We start from the raw sequence: 18,413 nt of genomic DNA, 5'->3' as shown, positions 1-18,413 counted from the left end.
TTAAAGAGTAGATAATAACTAATATAGTCAATATAGTTCGTTTATTTCATTAAAAAATAAAAAAACTGTTCAAATATTTATTAAAAAGGACCAATTAATGTGATTCCAGTATTCAAACTACATTAATTGACTGTTTGCGTTGATTAATAGTAATTGCTCCAAATGTAATTGCTCCAGTGTGGTAAAAAAACTAACACCTTAAAAATTATATTTCATTTTTTGACAAATGTTTATTTATAACAGACACGTTCATTTTTATAACTTATTATTATATTGATTTCTGATTCAAATCCACATTTATTTAGAATAATTTATTAACGAACACAATTAAGTATGTAATTAATTAGTATTTGGGCGAAAATACTGGTGGTATATTTAATTAATGGTATACTTTTTTATAAAGATTTAAATAGTTTTCTTTTTGCATACAAATGGGCTAGTAATATCATCGTTTTACTAAAAACGATAATATTACTAGCTTGTACATTTTGTACATTTTTTGTTGTTTTAAAAACAATCTAAAATGCCAATACTCCATGGGTATATTGGACAAATGAGGTCTAAATTATAAGAAAATGCATTTTCTACGAAAACTTGAAGGGGTAGGTAAAAAATAGTATAATACAATTTGATAGACAATTAAATTGTGCATCTGATTCTCATAAAATATACAGGGTATTCCTTTTAAATTAAACAAGTTATTGCCGTTTAGAGCTAGTAATTATTTAAAATAAATTTTTAGACACTCTGTATAAGGTAGTATAATTTTTATTATTGCAACACAATAACTGATCAATAAATAAACTTCAGTAAATATTTAGTATTAAAAACTTTCATACCCTCGGACAAATGAAGCCTTAAAATTTATACTGCAATTTTACAAAATTGAAAATATTTAAAAAACGGTAAGGTTTAAGTGTAATAAACCTTAATCAAATTTACCTTTATTTTAATCGTAGAAACTAAAAATGCAATAATATACAGAGTGTTCCATTTAAAAAAATACAACTTTGGTATTTTTTATTTATTTGGGACACTCAGTATCTTGTAAAAATATTTTTAAATTATAGTTACTCCGTGTCGGATGTGGTGAACAACCCTGTATATAATATATGAAATTTATTAAAATTAATTGCAATATTGTACTTCTATTAAAATACAATGCAACCTCTTCAATCGGAATTTCCGAATTTCTGAATCGGCCCGACTGTGTTGACACAAACACCGCTGTTGATACCGACTCCGATGTTGACACCGACACCGGTGTTCATTTCGATACCGGTGTTCATCTACAACACCGGTGTTCATCTCGACACCGGTTTTGACTACGACACTGGTTTTGATATCGACACCGGTGTTTGGTAAACGGCTTAAAGAAGAAATAATGTTGATTAATAAGTTCAAAATAAACCTGATAATAACAATGTCGTATCGGTTCTTATTTTTTTCGTTTATTAAAGCGCACCGATTTTAACTTAAAGCTTTCAAATTTAAATATAATTTTTTTGCCAGACTAATCACTAAAAGAAAGTGGAAGGGTCAGATAAACAAATATAAAGTAAAAAATTGTTTAATCAATACAATATTAATACAATCAAAACAAATAGGAAACAAAACAAAACATAAAAAAACAACAATTCGTAGCTGTAAAATAAACTAAAAAATATTACATTAAAATAACTAAAAAAAAACAAACAAATGGCACCATCGACACCGACACCGGTGTTCATCGCGATACCGGTGTTAAGATAAACATCGGTGTTGAGATAAACACTGGTGTCGAGATAAACCCCGGTGTTGAGATAAACATCAATGTCGAGATAAACACCGGTGTCAAGATAAATAACGGTGTTGTAAATGAACACCGGTGTTGAGATAAACACCGGTGTCGGTGTTGACACCGGTACACCGACTAAAACACCGGTGGTCATCAACATCTAACACCGGTGTTCAAATCTCAACACCGAACAGGTCTACTCACCGGGTCGTCTAGCCGCCGGCGCCGGGCCTATTGAGACGAGCCGGGTAGAGGAAACAAAAACATTAACTGCCATTTGGGACCAAATTAAGATTCTGAGCAACACAAGTTTTTTATGCCGGTAAGAAGTAAGCAAATGAACAAAAATAAAGTTTAATATTGAACAATAATTATAATAGCGACAAAATTAACATATATTTGTAGCTGTGGTAAATCTCTACTTTTTGGTTGTAGTTTGTATTTTACAGTACACAAATTGTACAATTTGCACTTGTAGGGCTTGCAACTGCTTTGACGAGAATAGAATAGGGTGCCCCCTGGACCCAAGGGGCTAGTTTTCTATCTAGCCATGCATTCCTTTGACTTGGTCCCTCCATCGTACGATTTAAGTTTTTGGTAAGGTTGTCTTCTATTCGTCTTGGCGGTTAAGCCTCTTGGCTTAACTCTTGTCCCCCCCCTTCTACCTGTGATACATGACCACAAACAGTAGAGTGTGTATGACGGACAGGGTAGTCCCATCCGGCATCGTTATACATCTTGGTGCAATTCTCCGTCCACGTCATAACTACAGCCAGGGATAAGACCAGTGATATACTCCTTAGAGCCACCGTTGCCACCCTTGTGATTTTTTTTCCAATAACAAGGGGCCGTCCTCTATTGTGTTTGTCCCCTTTCTATATCTGCATCCTTTCTCCTATCCCTGTGCCCTCCACTAACTTATACAGGTCCTTGTTAGGATGGGAGCATAGTTCCTGCGGTTCTAGCCTAGATTTCCCAAATAAAAAGTGTCGTTTGCGATCCAGAACCTCGCAGTGACATATTATGTGCTCCGCTGTTTCAGGTTTTTTAGCGCAGAGTCTGCTGTAAAGGCTTCCTTGATACAGGTTAAGCTTGTTCAGGTAACACTTCACAGCCATGTGTCCTATCAAGAGGCCTGTTGTAATCCGCACTTTATTCCTGTTCTTTTGCGGTTTTAGAGCTAGGTCCTTGGATAAAGGCCTTGCTGTGCCTGTGCCCCTGTCTGTTTCTCCAGTGGACATTCTGCTTTTTCCCTGAACCAGAGTTTTAGTGCACGAGCCATACATTTGGGTATTCCTAGTACTGGCTCTGGACCAAAATAGGATGCCGATGATCCTTGTCTAACTAGCTCATCGGCTTTTTTATTGCCTTGGATGATGTGACACTCTTGGGATGCATAAAAATCTCCATTTTACGAATAATTTTTGAAATTACTTCGCTTTCAACGTTAAACGTTTTCCACATTACATTTCGATTTCTAATCAAAGCACTGATTCACGAAACTGATGATCGTCAGGCGTAGATATTGAACTAGAAGTGAACTGATTTATACATTCAAGTCAAGAGAGTTATACATTCAAAAAGAGAGGAATATGAAATACACAGCTAGGGGACAGCGTGCTACGTAATTGACAAGTCTTTAGAGGAACCTTCCGATTATGGAGGTAGCGCAGAGCGTCCGATTATAATAACGCAATTCGGGTGTTCCGATTATTGGATGTTCCGATTAATGCGCGATTATCACTATACGTAACATCAGTCGTCATCGTCTCCGAACAGAAAGCATGGGGTAAATAGGAGGTGGACGTTACTGAGAGTGTGAGTATACAGGGTAACGCACCTCATTCGCCTCGGTTGATTATACGAAAATGGAAAGATGAAAAAAAAATTATGGGTAGGTATTTGTAGAGCAGCAATGTGCATAATTTAAAATTATTTTCGAATGTACAGGGGTGTGTCACAACTAAGATCCATAGCAAAGTTATATTTTTTCTTACGGAACACTCGGTATTTTATTTCATTTTTAGATTCTTGGGAATAAAATAAGGCATTTATTATAAGGGTTTAATATGTTTAAATCAAATATGCATGCTATAAAAAAAAGTTTGTCAACATCCTGTACTTTTCAGAGTTAATTTTTATGCTGTTTTGAAGCCAGCATTGTTTCCTTAATATTCTATTTTAAATATTTATTTTACATAAAAACTTCGTTATTTCAAATACAACGCTATGTGTATTTTTTAAAATGAGTCAAAGCATGTTTCAATGCTCTTTCAAACTATATTAGGGTTTCCTATACCTACCTAGTCAGATTTTGAATAAAAAGCGATTTTTCAATAAAATGACAATCAAGATGGCTGGTGCATGGCAATTTGCTAGTGACAATTAGTAGCTATTTTCAAAATCGACATTAGTTTATGGACTTTATTTATAGTTATTAACGTAATAAGGCCGATAAACAACAAATAACGGCCGGGCTGAAGTTTGTGATCCGAGGCGATAGCCGAGGATCATAAGCAGCCAAGGCCGTTATTTGTTATCGGCCGTGTTGCGTTCTAGATTTTTCGTCATACTGCAGATTTTTTAGAGCAATAAACACTACTATTTAATAACAAATTTTATTGAACAATAACACAAGTAAGGATAAAAAATACATAATGTCTTATACTAAAATTCATTTTTCATGATAATGAACATGGAAATTAAAAGTGCACTTGTTGTTCTTAGAAATCTGTAATCCTTCCCAGGGATTTACAGATTTTATAGAAGAAGATGATGCTACTGAAGAATGGCAAATATTTGTATCCACTAAAGACACATTATTTTTGGAGCTATCATGAAAAAGTTGATTTGTTATTTTCATTCTTTTGGAAACTGATTTTTCTATGTAAGTTTCTGCCACTGTTGAAGACTCCCATCCTCCTAGCTCCTTTAGCGATAGTAAATCACCACCATTTTCGGCGAGCATGGTTGCTGATGATCTACGAAATGAATGCCCTGTATAACGTTCTGGATTCTCCAAGTTCAAAAATTTTGCAATTTTCTGCGGTACGCTCCCGATGGTATGTATACCGACGATTTGCTTAACACACTTGCCTTTCTTGTAACCAATGAAAAATTTTGGATTGTCAAAGTTACGAGGACGCAGGTTGATGTATTTTTTGTATAAACCATAGGCATCAAACGGAAGGCCCGTTTTTGGAATAAGAAATTTCCTATCTTTCTTATTTTTAGTATTTCTTAATGAGACAAGAATATTTTTCTCCGAATCTTCGAAATCATCAACTGTGAGTGACCAAAGCTCGCTGCGCCTACAAGCTCCAAGAATACCAAGCACCAATACAATTTTTTCGAGTAACCAGGTGTAATCATCGGCATCCAGTAGAAAATTATTTATGTCATTCTCCGACAGAACTTTGGCTTTTTTGGTGAATAACCTTCGTTTTTGCGCCTCAGAAACATGAACAGTTTACCAAATCTATGAACAAATATAATTTAGATGAGTATGATTAAATATCGAAGAATATAATGGCTTTTTTACCTTGATATGTCGATGTTTTCATATACTCTCAACGCAAGCTTCAGCATGGATATCTTTGTCCACAGTGATGTAGGAGAATACATTTCAGACATTCTTTTAGCATAAGCCAGCAATACCGCTTCATTTATGCTGTTTATACTTCTATCCTGCCGCCACTTCAAAAAATTGTCATATTCCTGCTGATATCTCTCTCTGGTTATAGTCGGAAGTAAATTTTGAGTAGCCGCAGCCGCTTCCTCCTGTATTTCCAACGGAATTTCTCGCGACATCTCGCTATGGTCTATTTTCCCAATTTTTGAAAAGTCCAACTGACAATAAATAGTCATTGTTGCAGGTGACAGACGTTACGATTACCTTAGAAACTTAACGGCCGCCGGCCGTTATGATAACGTCCGGCGGACGTTATATGCATCTTTTCCATTCTGATTTTGCTTATGTTATAATAATATAACAATATAGTATGACGAAATAGTTATAACAGTTTACTTTTATTTAATTTACCTACAATAGTTTAATAAATAAGTATTTATTATTTTATCAAGAAAAATAAAGAAGTAGTTCTTTGATTTATATGACGATGACTTGTAGATATACTGGATTTTCTATAAAAGAACCAATTAAAGCAAATTAATTTTCTTCACTTTCAACGACAGGTTTCTGACTAATCGGTTTTTCATATACCACACTATCAGCTCTGCGAAATAGGAAAAGTAGTTTTTCAAAGGAACGTTTGTCAAGAAAATTCCTATTTGGATATCTTTGAGCATAAACCCTTTCCGGCCAACAAACAATTGAAGGTGTGGCTGCTATAACAAGGCAGCTCCATTTTTAATAAGTTTGCGGGAAATTGAAAAAGCAAGAACCGAGCAGCTGGTTCTTGCTGCAAACCCAGAGCAAAGCAGCTCTAACTAAGGTCGCTATTTATGTACTGTTATATTGAGAGAACTGATTGTTGCAGGAAACGATCGGCCAATTTTTAAATGGTAATTCATTAAATATCTCATTTTCGAAAAAAAGTGGAGCTGCCTGGTTATTGCAGCCACCCCTTCAATTGTTCTCACAAAATAAAATCAGTAGTAACATACATATATCCATTCCTTCCGCCAGCAGATACTGCTTCATTTTTTTTTGATAAAATAATAAATTACTTATTAACCTTATTGTAGGTAAATTAAATGAAAATAACCTGTTATAAATTTAAATGAAGTCCATAAACTAATGTCGATTTTGAAAATAGCTACTAAGTGTCACTAGAAAATTACCATGCGACCTAACCAGCCATCTTGATTACAATTTGATTGAAATATCGCTTTTTATTCAAAATCTGAGCCAGATAGGTATAGGAAACCCTAATATGAAACTGAAAGAGCACTTAAATCTGCTTCGGCTTATTTAAAAAAAAACTACAGAGTGTTACATAACATAACGAAGTTTTTATGTAAAATAACGAAGTTTTTATGTAAAATAAATATATAAAAAAAATTAAATAAAATGCTGTGTGTTCCATAAGAAAAAATATAACTTTGGTATAGATCTTAGTTCTGACACACCCTGTATACTTCAAAATAATTTTAATTTGTGCACATTGCCTTCTCACATATACCCATAAAATATTTTGTTTCCACATCTTTCCGTTTTTATATAATCAACCGAGGCGAATGAGGTACGTCACCCTGTATATTCATTGTTTGCAATTTTAGAATATTTACCTGACGTTCCTGTCGGCGGTACGGTAACGTGACGGTGACGTTCGTGCGACGGTGACGACGGTGACAGAACGTGACGGTCGTGCATAAAGAGGTTGTTGTGTAGATATAATACTAGTTGTTTGTACCATTGCAATGCTTCAAAATTTATTCTTAATTTGAACAATGGATGTTTTAGGCAAGTAGAATTTTCAGCCAACACTAGTGATACTCCGAATTTAAGTGTTCGATTTTTCGCAGACTGTAATGGTATTGGAATATTTGAAGAAATCAGCGAATGTAAAAATATAGAAGAATATACACCTATTAATTTTAAAGCGGAATTAAATTTGACAGAATGGGAAGACTTTGATGAAGAAGTATGTTAATCAGTTAGTGTAAAGAGAATTTAAGCTTATTTTAAATCTAAATTTAAGCTCTACCAAGTATCTTAATCTATGGAATTTAATTCTACATTCTACATCTTAATTTTATATATTTGTAGACTTATTCAGAAACAATTTATTAATTGTAATAATTGAAAAGAGGTATTTGTTACTATCTGTGTTATCATTATCATCAGAAAATTAAAACTAAAATTCTTTTACAAAATTGAGAATTTTGTATAAGAGTACCTACTCCTTTGATTTGGTAGGAGTTAAAAATTTTAATTAATCAAATATGTAATTAATTAGAGTACCTATAATACATTTAAACTAAAATAAATGAATATAAGATGCTCAATCAGTTGCTCAAGTTTCCGCGATTAAATATTACGATCATTTGCTTTTGCAAAGTGTGGATAATAAAATAATTTCATTCAGTCAGTAATAATAGTCAGTAATAATCACAACCGACTATATAAAATCCTCAATTTTATATAAATATTTAGTTTTAATAATCTACAAAAGATGAGAATGTTTATCAAAAACTTGCCTCTCGATTAGAAATAAGTTTAATGTGTGTTAAGTGTTTCATGTGTACTAGAAGATTATGGTATTTTCTTTAATGTGATTTTATTTGTTATTTTAAGACAATAATAATACGAGAAAAGAGCATTAACGAAGAAATAATCGTACACATCGAGACTGTTGGAAGTTGTAAATGTCAAAATTTAAATAATAATAAAAGATGCACACATGGATCTATAGATTGTGATCTTTGCAAGTGCGACATAGGATGGTAAGTATTATCATATTAAAAAGAGATAGGTATAGGTTAGTATAACAGAAAAATTATGAGATATGCGAGTAGTTTCCAAAAATGTAATAATATACTGGGTGATCCATTTAAAATAACTAAGATGCTACCACTTTTAAATGATCCGGCAACACTGTAACGCTGATAATATTTTAAATAGATGGAGCAGGTTCCTTTATATAAAAATCGAAATTTTCAAAACAATCCTATCAACCGGTCCTCCTATTACCATCGCCGGAAAGTCAGTTAACGGTAACGGCTAGACAGCTAACTTTTAATCCAGTATGTGTGCCAGTGAGCAGCTGGCAAAGTTAAAGAAGATTGAATAGAAAAAATTAATAATCCTTGAATTATTGTTGGTACATTCATTTACAAATAAAATCAGAAGAGACCGCTTCGATTAATTCCAGTGTTCTACCTTTTTCTCGACTGGAAAGTCAGTAACCGATAGCGGCTAGACAACTAACCTTTAATCCATAAGGATATTTCGAGATTTTTCATTTTTTCTTTTGGTTATAAGCTTAAAGCTACCTAAAATTCAAAATTTGAAATTTGTAACTCTTCTAGAAGTACCTACCTTAGAATTTTGATGATGTGTCAGTGAGTCAATGTCGAAATTAAAAAAAAATTAACAAGTGATAAAATGAGGTATAATTACTAGGTATTTTGGTAATCTAGCCAGCTATAGCATGTTCTCATGTGGAGTTGGAATAGAAAATTAATATTCTTGCTTTATCCACAACAAAGTTACAGGGTGGTCAAAAGTACCGCTGATACCTTCGAGAAAAGGATGGTACGGCTGTGCTCGACTTTAAACTATCTAAGTTTTACAGTTGGGGGTTGGAACCTTTGATGTTACAACAGCAAATTAATACACTAATTCGCCACAATACACCAAAACACTTTATTCTTGCACTGCACTAACCATGTTAGCATCATCAGTAGATGATTAAAACTATATTTTTAGTTGTAATCTGATGAAGCTAACATGGTTAGCGAAACGCGCGTCCAGTGCAAGAGTAAAGTGTTGTGGTGAATTACTGTTCTATTTTGCTATCTCTAAGTAGTTCTCTACAGGAAATATAATACAGGATGTAACTGAACAAGTGCCATAAAATCAGTAGGTTATTGCTAAATAAAACAATAAAATATAGCGTTATATGTTTTATATTTTTTTTAATCTGCAGAAAGAGACTGGTCCTTAATATATTTAGTTGACTCATTTCCACTTACTAAAATGAAAAAAAAGGGAAATATTTACATATCCCTATTATTAGAAACAAAATCTTATACAGGGTGTCCCAGAAATAAGTGCAAATATTTTAACTGGTAGTATAATTCAACCCCAGAAACACGCCTATGAGGTTTTTTTGCGAAAAAAATTTTTGGAAAATTCGAAATTTTTTGGAAATTTTTTTAGTTTTTAGTTAAAAATAGAGGTGGGTTGTGAAATCGCAGTCCGCTACTTTGTCACAGCTCCACCAACGTCGCAGTATGTGACTGCTCCAGTTCCAAGAAAATCGCAGTGACATTTCGGAGCAGTTTACAAGTTTAGGACATCTGCGCTCGTGAGTAGCAATAGGAGCAATAGCAGGCAATAGTGTAAATTCTGAAAATGCTCCTAGCTCTGTCGCCCGGTCAGACTGTTCCAGTCACAGTCGTCGCAGGTCGCAGTCGACTGGAGCATAGTATATTGAGTATATTCTGTGTACTGGAGCTGTTGGGAGTTTGGGAACGGGAAACGTAGCAGAGTTCGCTTTTTCTTTCATGAATCTAAATAAGATATTTATGTATTATATATTAATCACAAACAGATGTTTTTGACAAAGGTAATTTTTAACTTGTTAGTATGTTTATTTGTTAGTTAATTTTGTATCTGTGTTTTGTTGTATATCCTAAATCTTTTATTTGATCTTATACATTCATATAAGTTTTATTATTTATATCTATTTTTAAGGTCTGATGATGGCTAAATAGCCGAAACCGGTCACTAATAAAGATTTTTTTGACAGTTTCGACTTTGAATTGAATATAACATTAAGTTTTTACCATGGGCCACCACTCTGTGAAAATGAACAGACTCTTTAAGATATTTATAGCAAAGTGCTTGGTACTTAGAAACACTCAAATTCTTCTGAATAGACTAAAAAAATATAGCAACATCTATCAAACTAAGACATCAGTATAGTACCGTACAGCCGCGATTTTAAGAGCTCTAGGGGCCCGTAGTTCGGAAAAGTTCGAATCTTGTTCGCAAGGGCCCGGGAGGCTTGGGGCCCGTCGGTGACTTACCCCGATTGCACAGACGTTAAAATCGCCACTACTGATCGAAATAAAAAACGGCGTCCAGTTGGCTTGGAAATGACAATCGATAACATTCCCCATAAATTTTACATATAAAATGCCAGCAATCTTCATTTCATAGCTATCGCTGACGCGTTTTTTCGATCATACGATATAAATAAATAAAAACTAGACGATGATGTTGCCTATCATAATCACACCTATAGTCCTGTACTTTTTAGTAAATGCAACGAACGGTGCCGAACACCGAGTGCGATTTTTCGGAGCAATTAACCTATAAAACTACATTTTTAATTTATAGGTTAATTGCTCCGAAAAATCGCTGCTACTTGTCACAGTGCTTTTATTGGAGCAGTCGCAGAGCGTAGCAGCTCCACAAAAATCGCAGACTGGCCCACCTCTAGTTAAAAAACATAATTTCTTGATAATATGGCAACATAGGTATTAGATTAAATTTGCAAGAAAGAAAATCCAGAAAAGATCAAGTGGTTCTCAAAATTTTAGCAAAAAATATTTCTTTTTGGAAATTCTCAAAGTAAAATAACTCCGTTATTTTGGACTTATTTGAAAAACGACAAATAGAAAATATGTTTCTTTTATCGAGATCTACCACCCCTTAAAATATTTGCACTTATTTCTGCACTATGACTCTTCAAATTTAATATCACTCCACAATACAGAGAACAATAAAACACTTAATGGAACATGACCATTTATTAACTTTAAAATCTTTTTTTTGAGTAACATATTCTAAATTAAAATATTTAGTTATTCTAAAAATGACCGATTTGGGTAAGAAAAGTTAGATACTCTTACTAAAATTTAGAATATATTGTATTAGTATACTAAAATAAGAATATATTGTAATTATTTTAAGCTATGAAACGAAAATAATTTTTAAGTATTATAAAAAATATAAATTTTTATTTTAGGAAAGGTGAACATTGCGAGGAAAAATGTAGTGACAGTTTAATTGATTGTATAAACAATACATCGGAGTATCTTTGTTCGGGAAGGTAGGCATTTAAAACATATTTTTTAAGATAGATGTTTATCGTATAAAAGGCAAAATTGATTTTGTGCTTTAATAAGAATAGGGTTGTTAAATTTCTACAGCGGCCATAGTGATGAGCGAGATTGGTCTTGGTCTGATTCTTGCACAAAAAGCAAGACCAAGACCAAGAACGACCAGTGCAACACGAAGACCAAAAATTGTCAGCTTAGGAGCTTGGAACATCCTCAAAAGGAAAATTCCACTCCTCCAACCCCCAGTGACGCCATCCACAAAGAATATACTATTTTGAGAAACACTTCATTGTAGTAATGAACAATAAAATGATTGGAAGAGAGAGATTGGATTGGAATAGAGAAACAAGTTTGCTCAGCTGGTAAAAGACCATATCATAACGTAGTATATTGAATTTTCAAGCAAAGCAGGAAATTGATAGTGGTATTTGGTTAGAAACGAAAACTAAATACTACGAACCAATAGGCACCAACCCCAGTATTCTTTAGGCAGAAATCTACATGATCAAAAGATGCGTACAACTTAGCTTAAATAGGAACTAACGGAAACAAGAAATTGCTATCTTATCCGATAGCCAAACAGCATTAAAAGCGATCAAATCAGTAACCATCAATTCGAAGTTATTCAAAGCAAGCCTAGAGGAGCTGAAGAAATTAGGTAAAGAAATTAAGGTCCTCCTACTCTGGATGCCAGCCCACCAAGAGTTAAAAAAACAAATTATCTAGCTAGAAAAGGTGGGAACACGCCCACTTACTGAACCAGAACCGTTTTGCTTCTCAAGTGAAAACCAACTTAAAGAGGGACTCAAGAACCTGGAAGACTCTATCCGTAACCGGTCTATTGTATTGACTAAGAGTGGGTCCCATGGGACCCTCCACTGCGGTCGCGAGGGCCTATTGTGGCTCAGTTTCTACAAGCTCTTTGATATAAAACAGCGTTAAAGTTTACCCTCAAGACCCAGCTTTTTAACATAGGCCGTTAAGTCCGAGGGTGATATGTCTCCTAGGTCTGATAGGTGTAGCATGAGTTTGCCAAACATCTCAAACCTGGTCCTGCCCCCAGCGGGGCAGGTACACATAACATGCTTCATTGTTTCGTCATCTTCCCATCCTCTGTAGGTGTGATCTCAGCCGGCAGTGGCCCGTGTACACTGCAGTGAGTGTACGCGCTCCATTCCTTCCAGCCAGGGTTGGCATGATTTAAATCGTGATTTAAATCAAGTGATTTTTTTAATTTTAATCATGTGATTTAAATCAAAAAATTAATTTTAATGAAACTTTATAATAAATCAAAAAATAACTGTAAAAGTTATAAAAATGTATCCTAGGAAATTACAAAAAATATTTCTATAACAGATAATAAATCGAAAAATAATTGTAAATTTTATAAAACTATATAAAAATATCTACTCATCAATTTAAACGTTGAACCGATTTTTGAAGTAATTTCGTGTGAATCCATAAGACCGCTAAACGCAGGAATTTATTTTAAAATTTATTTATAAGTGACAAAAATTCGCTTTTCGAATACATATCATTCGCCGACTAGTGCAGAACTAGGTTCTTCTGATATAGAGACTATATCTTCATTCCCGAAAATCTATAATCGTTGACAGAAAATATGTTGTTTTATATTTTTTTTGAAACGTTGGTATGTTTCCAAATTCTTACCGACATTTTGATTTGCAGTAAGTACTTTACACTTTGACATTAGATAATACTAATTTTATTCTCGACTTAAGACTATTTCCGAACAATAGTGTATTGTTTTATTAAGAGTAGAAATTATACTTTTTTTGACGATGCGTACATTTGAAGGACCATCGTAAAGCTATTCCGACGTTACAAGGAGGCACAAAAAGTACATTTTTACTCCGAATAAAACACTATTTTTTTAAAACATTACAAATAATTTTTTAATTAATTTCAAACATTGCAAATAATACAACCAGTAATCGAGAAACGATTTGTACACTCGTTGAATTTGACACCTAATATCAGTTTAATAATATATTTTTGTACTTTTGTGCTTAGGCGTAACAGTGCTTTACTTTTATGCCTATAGCCGTTAAAATGACAAAAATTAATACTTTTGAGACGTTTGAAAAAAAATCCTTTTGATCTGAAGCGAGTGACTTTTTTGCGGAATATATTGGTGACCGATGTGGAAAAATGACACGCTCCGTAGAATTGTTAATGTTATCGATATCGCTCAGACTTATTAAGATTTAGCCATTTAGGATAGAACTTTAATTGGAAATAAGTCCTAGTCATTTGGAAATCCGGTTTAAATATTGTTTTGAATAAAAAAATCTGATTTAAATAAAAAAATCTGATTTTTTTTATTTTTTTAAAAAAATCATGATTTTTTCCAACCCTGCTCCCAGCCTTTAGGAGTTTTCCTCTACAGCAGATTGCAGATGTTCTATGTTTGGATGGCCCTGCTAGGATTTTCTTGGCATGTTCCATTCCCGGACTGTCATTCCAGTCCCGGAACCGGTCTAAGACACTCGAAGAAACTTCTCAGAACTTACGACTGAGAAAAATTACAGATTTTTTTGATTTAAAAAAGAACAATGTTTGGATTGTCACGGGGTTTTAACAGGACACCAGGCCCTAGACACTCAATGGTAATTTTATAGAACTAGAAATTTAGTTTCTTCCGCATCGCCAGACGGCGCAAAAGACATTAAAGTACAGGTTTCTAACTTATATTATGAAGATGACATGACAGTCTCTATGTTAATTACTGTCTGTGGTCTAGTTTTTGTCTAGTTGACAAAATGTTGGTGATCCGTCAAGTTATTTTTAAATCATTATTTAAATAATTATTAATTCAGATATTCCCTGAGATTCCTGATTTGTCGGAAAGTTCAGTGATTTGTGTTTATAGTTTGTGTTTTTATTAGTTTGTGCATTCTGATACTTACAGTCGATCATCATTTTCGTGTTAGATACTAAACTTTTTTATTAAAGTCATTTTGACATTTTAGAAATAATAATTTATAAACCAAATAAAAAAATAGTTTAATCATAAATAAGTAAGTACATAGTTGGTAATATATAGTATTTTTAGTAACAGTTAATTAGTAGTCTATAATATTTTTACTATATTATAATTTAGTTGTTAAACCAAAAAATAGGCGCTATGTGATCTATTGTTGATGTTTAAAATGTATGTATTTATAATTTTAATTTTGTTGTAATTATGTTACACTTCTAATGATCTAATAAAACATAAAATGGCAGTAAAAAAGTCTATATTTATTATTTTATATTTTACAAGAAATATTTTTGCGCTTGAATAACGTTACCGTTTTAATTAGCGTTAATAAGTAACGGAACGCTAAAATTATGTTATGCCAAAACTCTCCATTAGTTTCTTCCGGATCACCAGGTGGCTCCTTTGAATAAGAAGACTAAGGAAGGAGCATAATGCTATCCATGTATTCATGCATGGTGGGCGGAAAAGGCACCATAAAAGCTCTCTAGGGTGGGGATCCTTGACAGTTCTGTTTGACGATTCATTTGACACATTTGAATTTGATTTGAAATTTTGTGGATTTGTCAGTCTTTATGGAGCTTATTTTATGTTATTTATTATTTATTCTACTACTGATAGTTGTATAAAGGTAGTAAATCTAGATGGAAATTGTGGCAGAACTTAAATTAACAGTGACACTATCGCGATTTATCGAAAAAGACTCTAAAATAGTTGGTTGTGTAGCGTGCGGTAGATCTCGGCAAAAATTGAGTGAAATAATGGAACAACTTTTCGCTAGTAAGTGACTATACCATAATATACATACGTGTAGTAAACCGATCATTTATGAAATTCACTTTTTCATGAAATTCACTTAAATTAACTAAATTATATATTTTTCTTGCTTTTTAGCTTTTATTTATTACTTGTCAAAGATTAGATGTCAAAGAATTTAGATACGTTAATTTGACTTACCTGCTTCAGTAGCGTATCGGATGTTTGTGTTAATAAATACTTATTATAACTTATCTATTTTTATTAGAATTATATATTTTTATAACAATTTTAATAACTACCAACATTTATTCACAACGTAAAATAAAACAACAAATTATTGAGTCTACCCCACGTCTACCCTACATCATAGTTTTACATTTTTTAAATAAAATTAGAACGACACTGATAAACCGGAATTTAAGTCGGCCATATTTGAGGTCCATCGCGGTGTACCTAAGATTTTTGATATGCTCCTTCCTTAGTCTTCTTATTCAAAGGGTGGCTCTAAATGACGGACCCATTTGTTTTATATCAGTGTCCAATCTATCTCTAGTACGTGACATTAGTCTATGCAGGACACTGTCTCCTCAATGGACACCTCACCAGATTGAAACTAAGAAACAACGGCGATTGCAGATTCTGAGGGGAAAGTGGGTAAACACCAGAACACCTGATGAGGTCTTCTGGTGTTTATTTTTTTAGATGGTCTCAGTGATGACTGAGTGCTCCAAGACGACAACCATTCGTGCCGTAAACTTTAGTACAACTGATCTCGGAGATGCAGAACTAACCTCTATAAAATCGTCTCAGATGCTGGCTTTTGTCAAAACCCTAAGATTTTATGTTGAGTTAAAATTCAAGAAAGGGGATATAAAATAGATCTGTAAGATAGCGGAGATTAACCCTCCCCCCTGCATCTGCATTCTACAAGACCAAGGCCAAATCTACAAGACGCTTACAGTCTTGCATTTTTCACGTTTATATAATATAAGAAATTACTTATTTGTTCAAAATTATTGTTTGAATTTATTATAAATAGTATTTTTCCAGCTATTGCATAAAATTTTAATGAAAGACATGCTGATTCAATATGATATATTGAAAAATAAACATTTCGATGTACTTAAACAGCCATTAAACGGTAGCCTACTAAAATGCCGTTAATAGATATTGTGACGTCGTTCATGTCGGCGGAAAGTAATGCCTAGCCTTAAGCTTTTTGCAAGAGCACCTGTGGGTCAGTGGCTGAGGCTATCGCTTCGTAAGCGGATGGTCTGTGGTTCGAATCTCACGCCGACCAAGACTTTTTTATATATTTTTTGCTTATAGCGTGATCTTTTTGTTTCACACTTTTTGGTTGGATTGGTTCAGTTATTTGGCGGGTTGGTTAGCGTGGTTATTTGGAGGGTGTTAATTCATTGGTTAGTTGGTGGGGTTGGTTGATTTTTACTAATTTATATTTTTTTTTATATTTTTTTATCAGTGTCGAGGTTAGTTGCGTTGGTTAAGTTGGTTATTTGGTGGGGTGGATAGCGTTGGTTAGTCCTTATAAAATTCCTATATTTCATAAAGCCGTCAAGTGCGTCACATCAACGACGTCATACCTATTAACGGCATTTTAGTAAGCTACCGTTTAACGGCAGTTTAAGTACAGCCTAAACATTTTAGTGAGACAAATAATTTTTTTCTCTCCAAAAAATCCTGTTTGAGTATTTCGCCACTGCAAGAAAATCTACAAAATAAAATAGTTATTTTTTTTAAACACTTCTGCGTTAATCCAAACGGAAACTACTTGTCAGAAATTAGGTTTACAGATATACAAATTTGCCTAACGAACAAAAAAATGCTTAAAGTTTCGGAAAATTTATCTCTTTCCGTCGTCGGAAGCAAACAAATACAAAGAATAAAGAATAAAACTATTTAAAATATTTAAATTCAACTATTCGAGAACACTTTAAAACAGATATGTCTACAAAAACCGTTGGCATTCAATATTTCAAGCATTGATGGGACACAAGGCACAGAATAAATTTTAATAACGCCAAAATTATAATGAAAGAAGCGATAGGCTCTAAAAGAAAAATATAACAGAGGCTTTTTTAATACAATATAATAAAAATAAATGTATTGCTCATGCATCTGTAGATGTTAGTAATGTATGGCAATCGCTTCTTTGATTTTAAATAATATAACATAAATAAACATAACATACGTAAAAATTAAAAATAATCATACAGAAAGTTTGGGGTTTTTTGGTTTTACCTTATTAAGTAATTGTTATCAGGTAGAAAATCAGGTAGTAATTGTTAATTTTGAAGTTTAATTTGATATAATGTCATTTTAACAGAACGTCAACGGTTTTTGTAGACGTATCTGTTTTAAAAAAAAAACTAAAGTGTTCTCGAATAGTTGAATTTAAATATTTTAAATATTTTTTTACTTTATTCTTTGTATTTTTTTTGCTTCCGACGATGGAAAGAGATAAACTTGCCGAAACGTTAAGCAGTTTTTTGTTCGTTAGGCAACTTTGTATATCTGTAAACCTAACTTCTGACAAGCAGTTTCCGTTTGGATTAAGCAGAAGTGTTTACAAAAAATAACTATTTTATTTTGTAGATTTTCTTGCAGTAGCGAAATACCAATAAAGGATTTTTTGGAGAGATGAATCCGCCACATAGGTATAGACATTTTTTAAATAATTTTTATCTTTAAAGTTCTATTTGCATTAAATTACTAAAAATACTATTTATTTAATGATTTTGTATGTAGATAATTATATATTTTGATGATAAAAATGTCTTAAAAAAAATCAAGATTTACAAGGGTCTTGCAGCAAGACTAAGATCTCGGACTTGCAGGACCCTGCAAGATCGAGACTAATGCCAAAGCTGTCTTGGTCTTGAATTTGCTACAGCTACAACGGATTGCGAATTAGTTTACAATCCCCCTTCACCCCTACTCAACCCAAGGTTATTAAAAGATAAGGTTGTCTCAAACTTCTGTAACTTTTGGACCAATAGGAGCGAAGCAGAATAGCATCCTTCTGACGTAGACAGAACGTATAAAATCATAGATAAAAGGAATAAAAAATAAAATGCAACGGACAAAGAGAGCTAAATG

At 33.2% G+C, this 18,413-nt stretch overlaps 1 protein-coding gene across 3 annotated transcripts in view; it reads left to right on the top strand.

Moving 5' to 3' along the window:
• The window catches only part of LOC115879250 (integrin beta-nu-like), a 49,290-nt gene that overhangs the window by 23,452 nt on the left and 7,425 nt on the right, over nucleotides 1–18,413 (top strand). For 2 of the 3 annotated variants that reach the window (XM_030895957.1, XM_030895958.1), the window contains exons 7-9: nucleotides 7,203–7,383; nucleotides 8,037–8,185; nucleotides 11,440–11,523. In XM_030895957.1, coding sequence (XP_030751817.1) covers nucleotides 7,203–7,383; nucleotides 8,037–8,185; nucleotides 11,440–11,523 — 414 coding nt within the window. Of the gene's footprint in view, nucleotides 1–7,202; nucleotides 7,384–8,036; nucleotides 8,186–11,439; nucleotides 11,524–11,623; nucleotides 12,230–18,413 lie in introns of those variants that run through there. The other variant, XM_030895959.1, reaches the window with a different exon arrangement.

The sequence above is a fragment of the Sitophilus oryzae genome, unplaced genomic scaffold (assembly GCF_002938485.1).
Source record: "Sitophilus oryzae breed Bouriz unplaced genomic scaffold, Soryzae_2.0 scaffold_1576_pilon_pilon, whole genome shotgun sequence".
Lineage (NCBI taxonomy): Eukaryota > Metazoa > Arthropoda > Insecta > Coleoptera > Curculionidae > Sitophilus > Sitophilus oryzae.
Note: the sequence above shows the minus strand (reverse complement) of the source record. Positions and strands in the feature narration are given on the sequence as shown.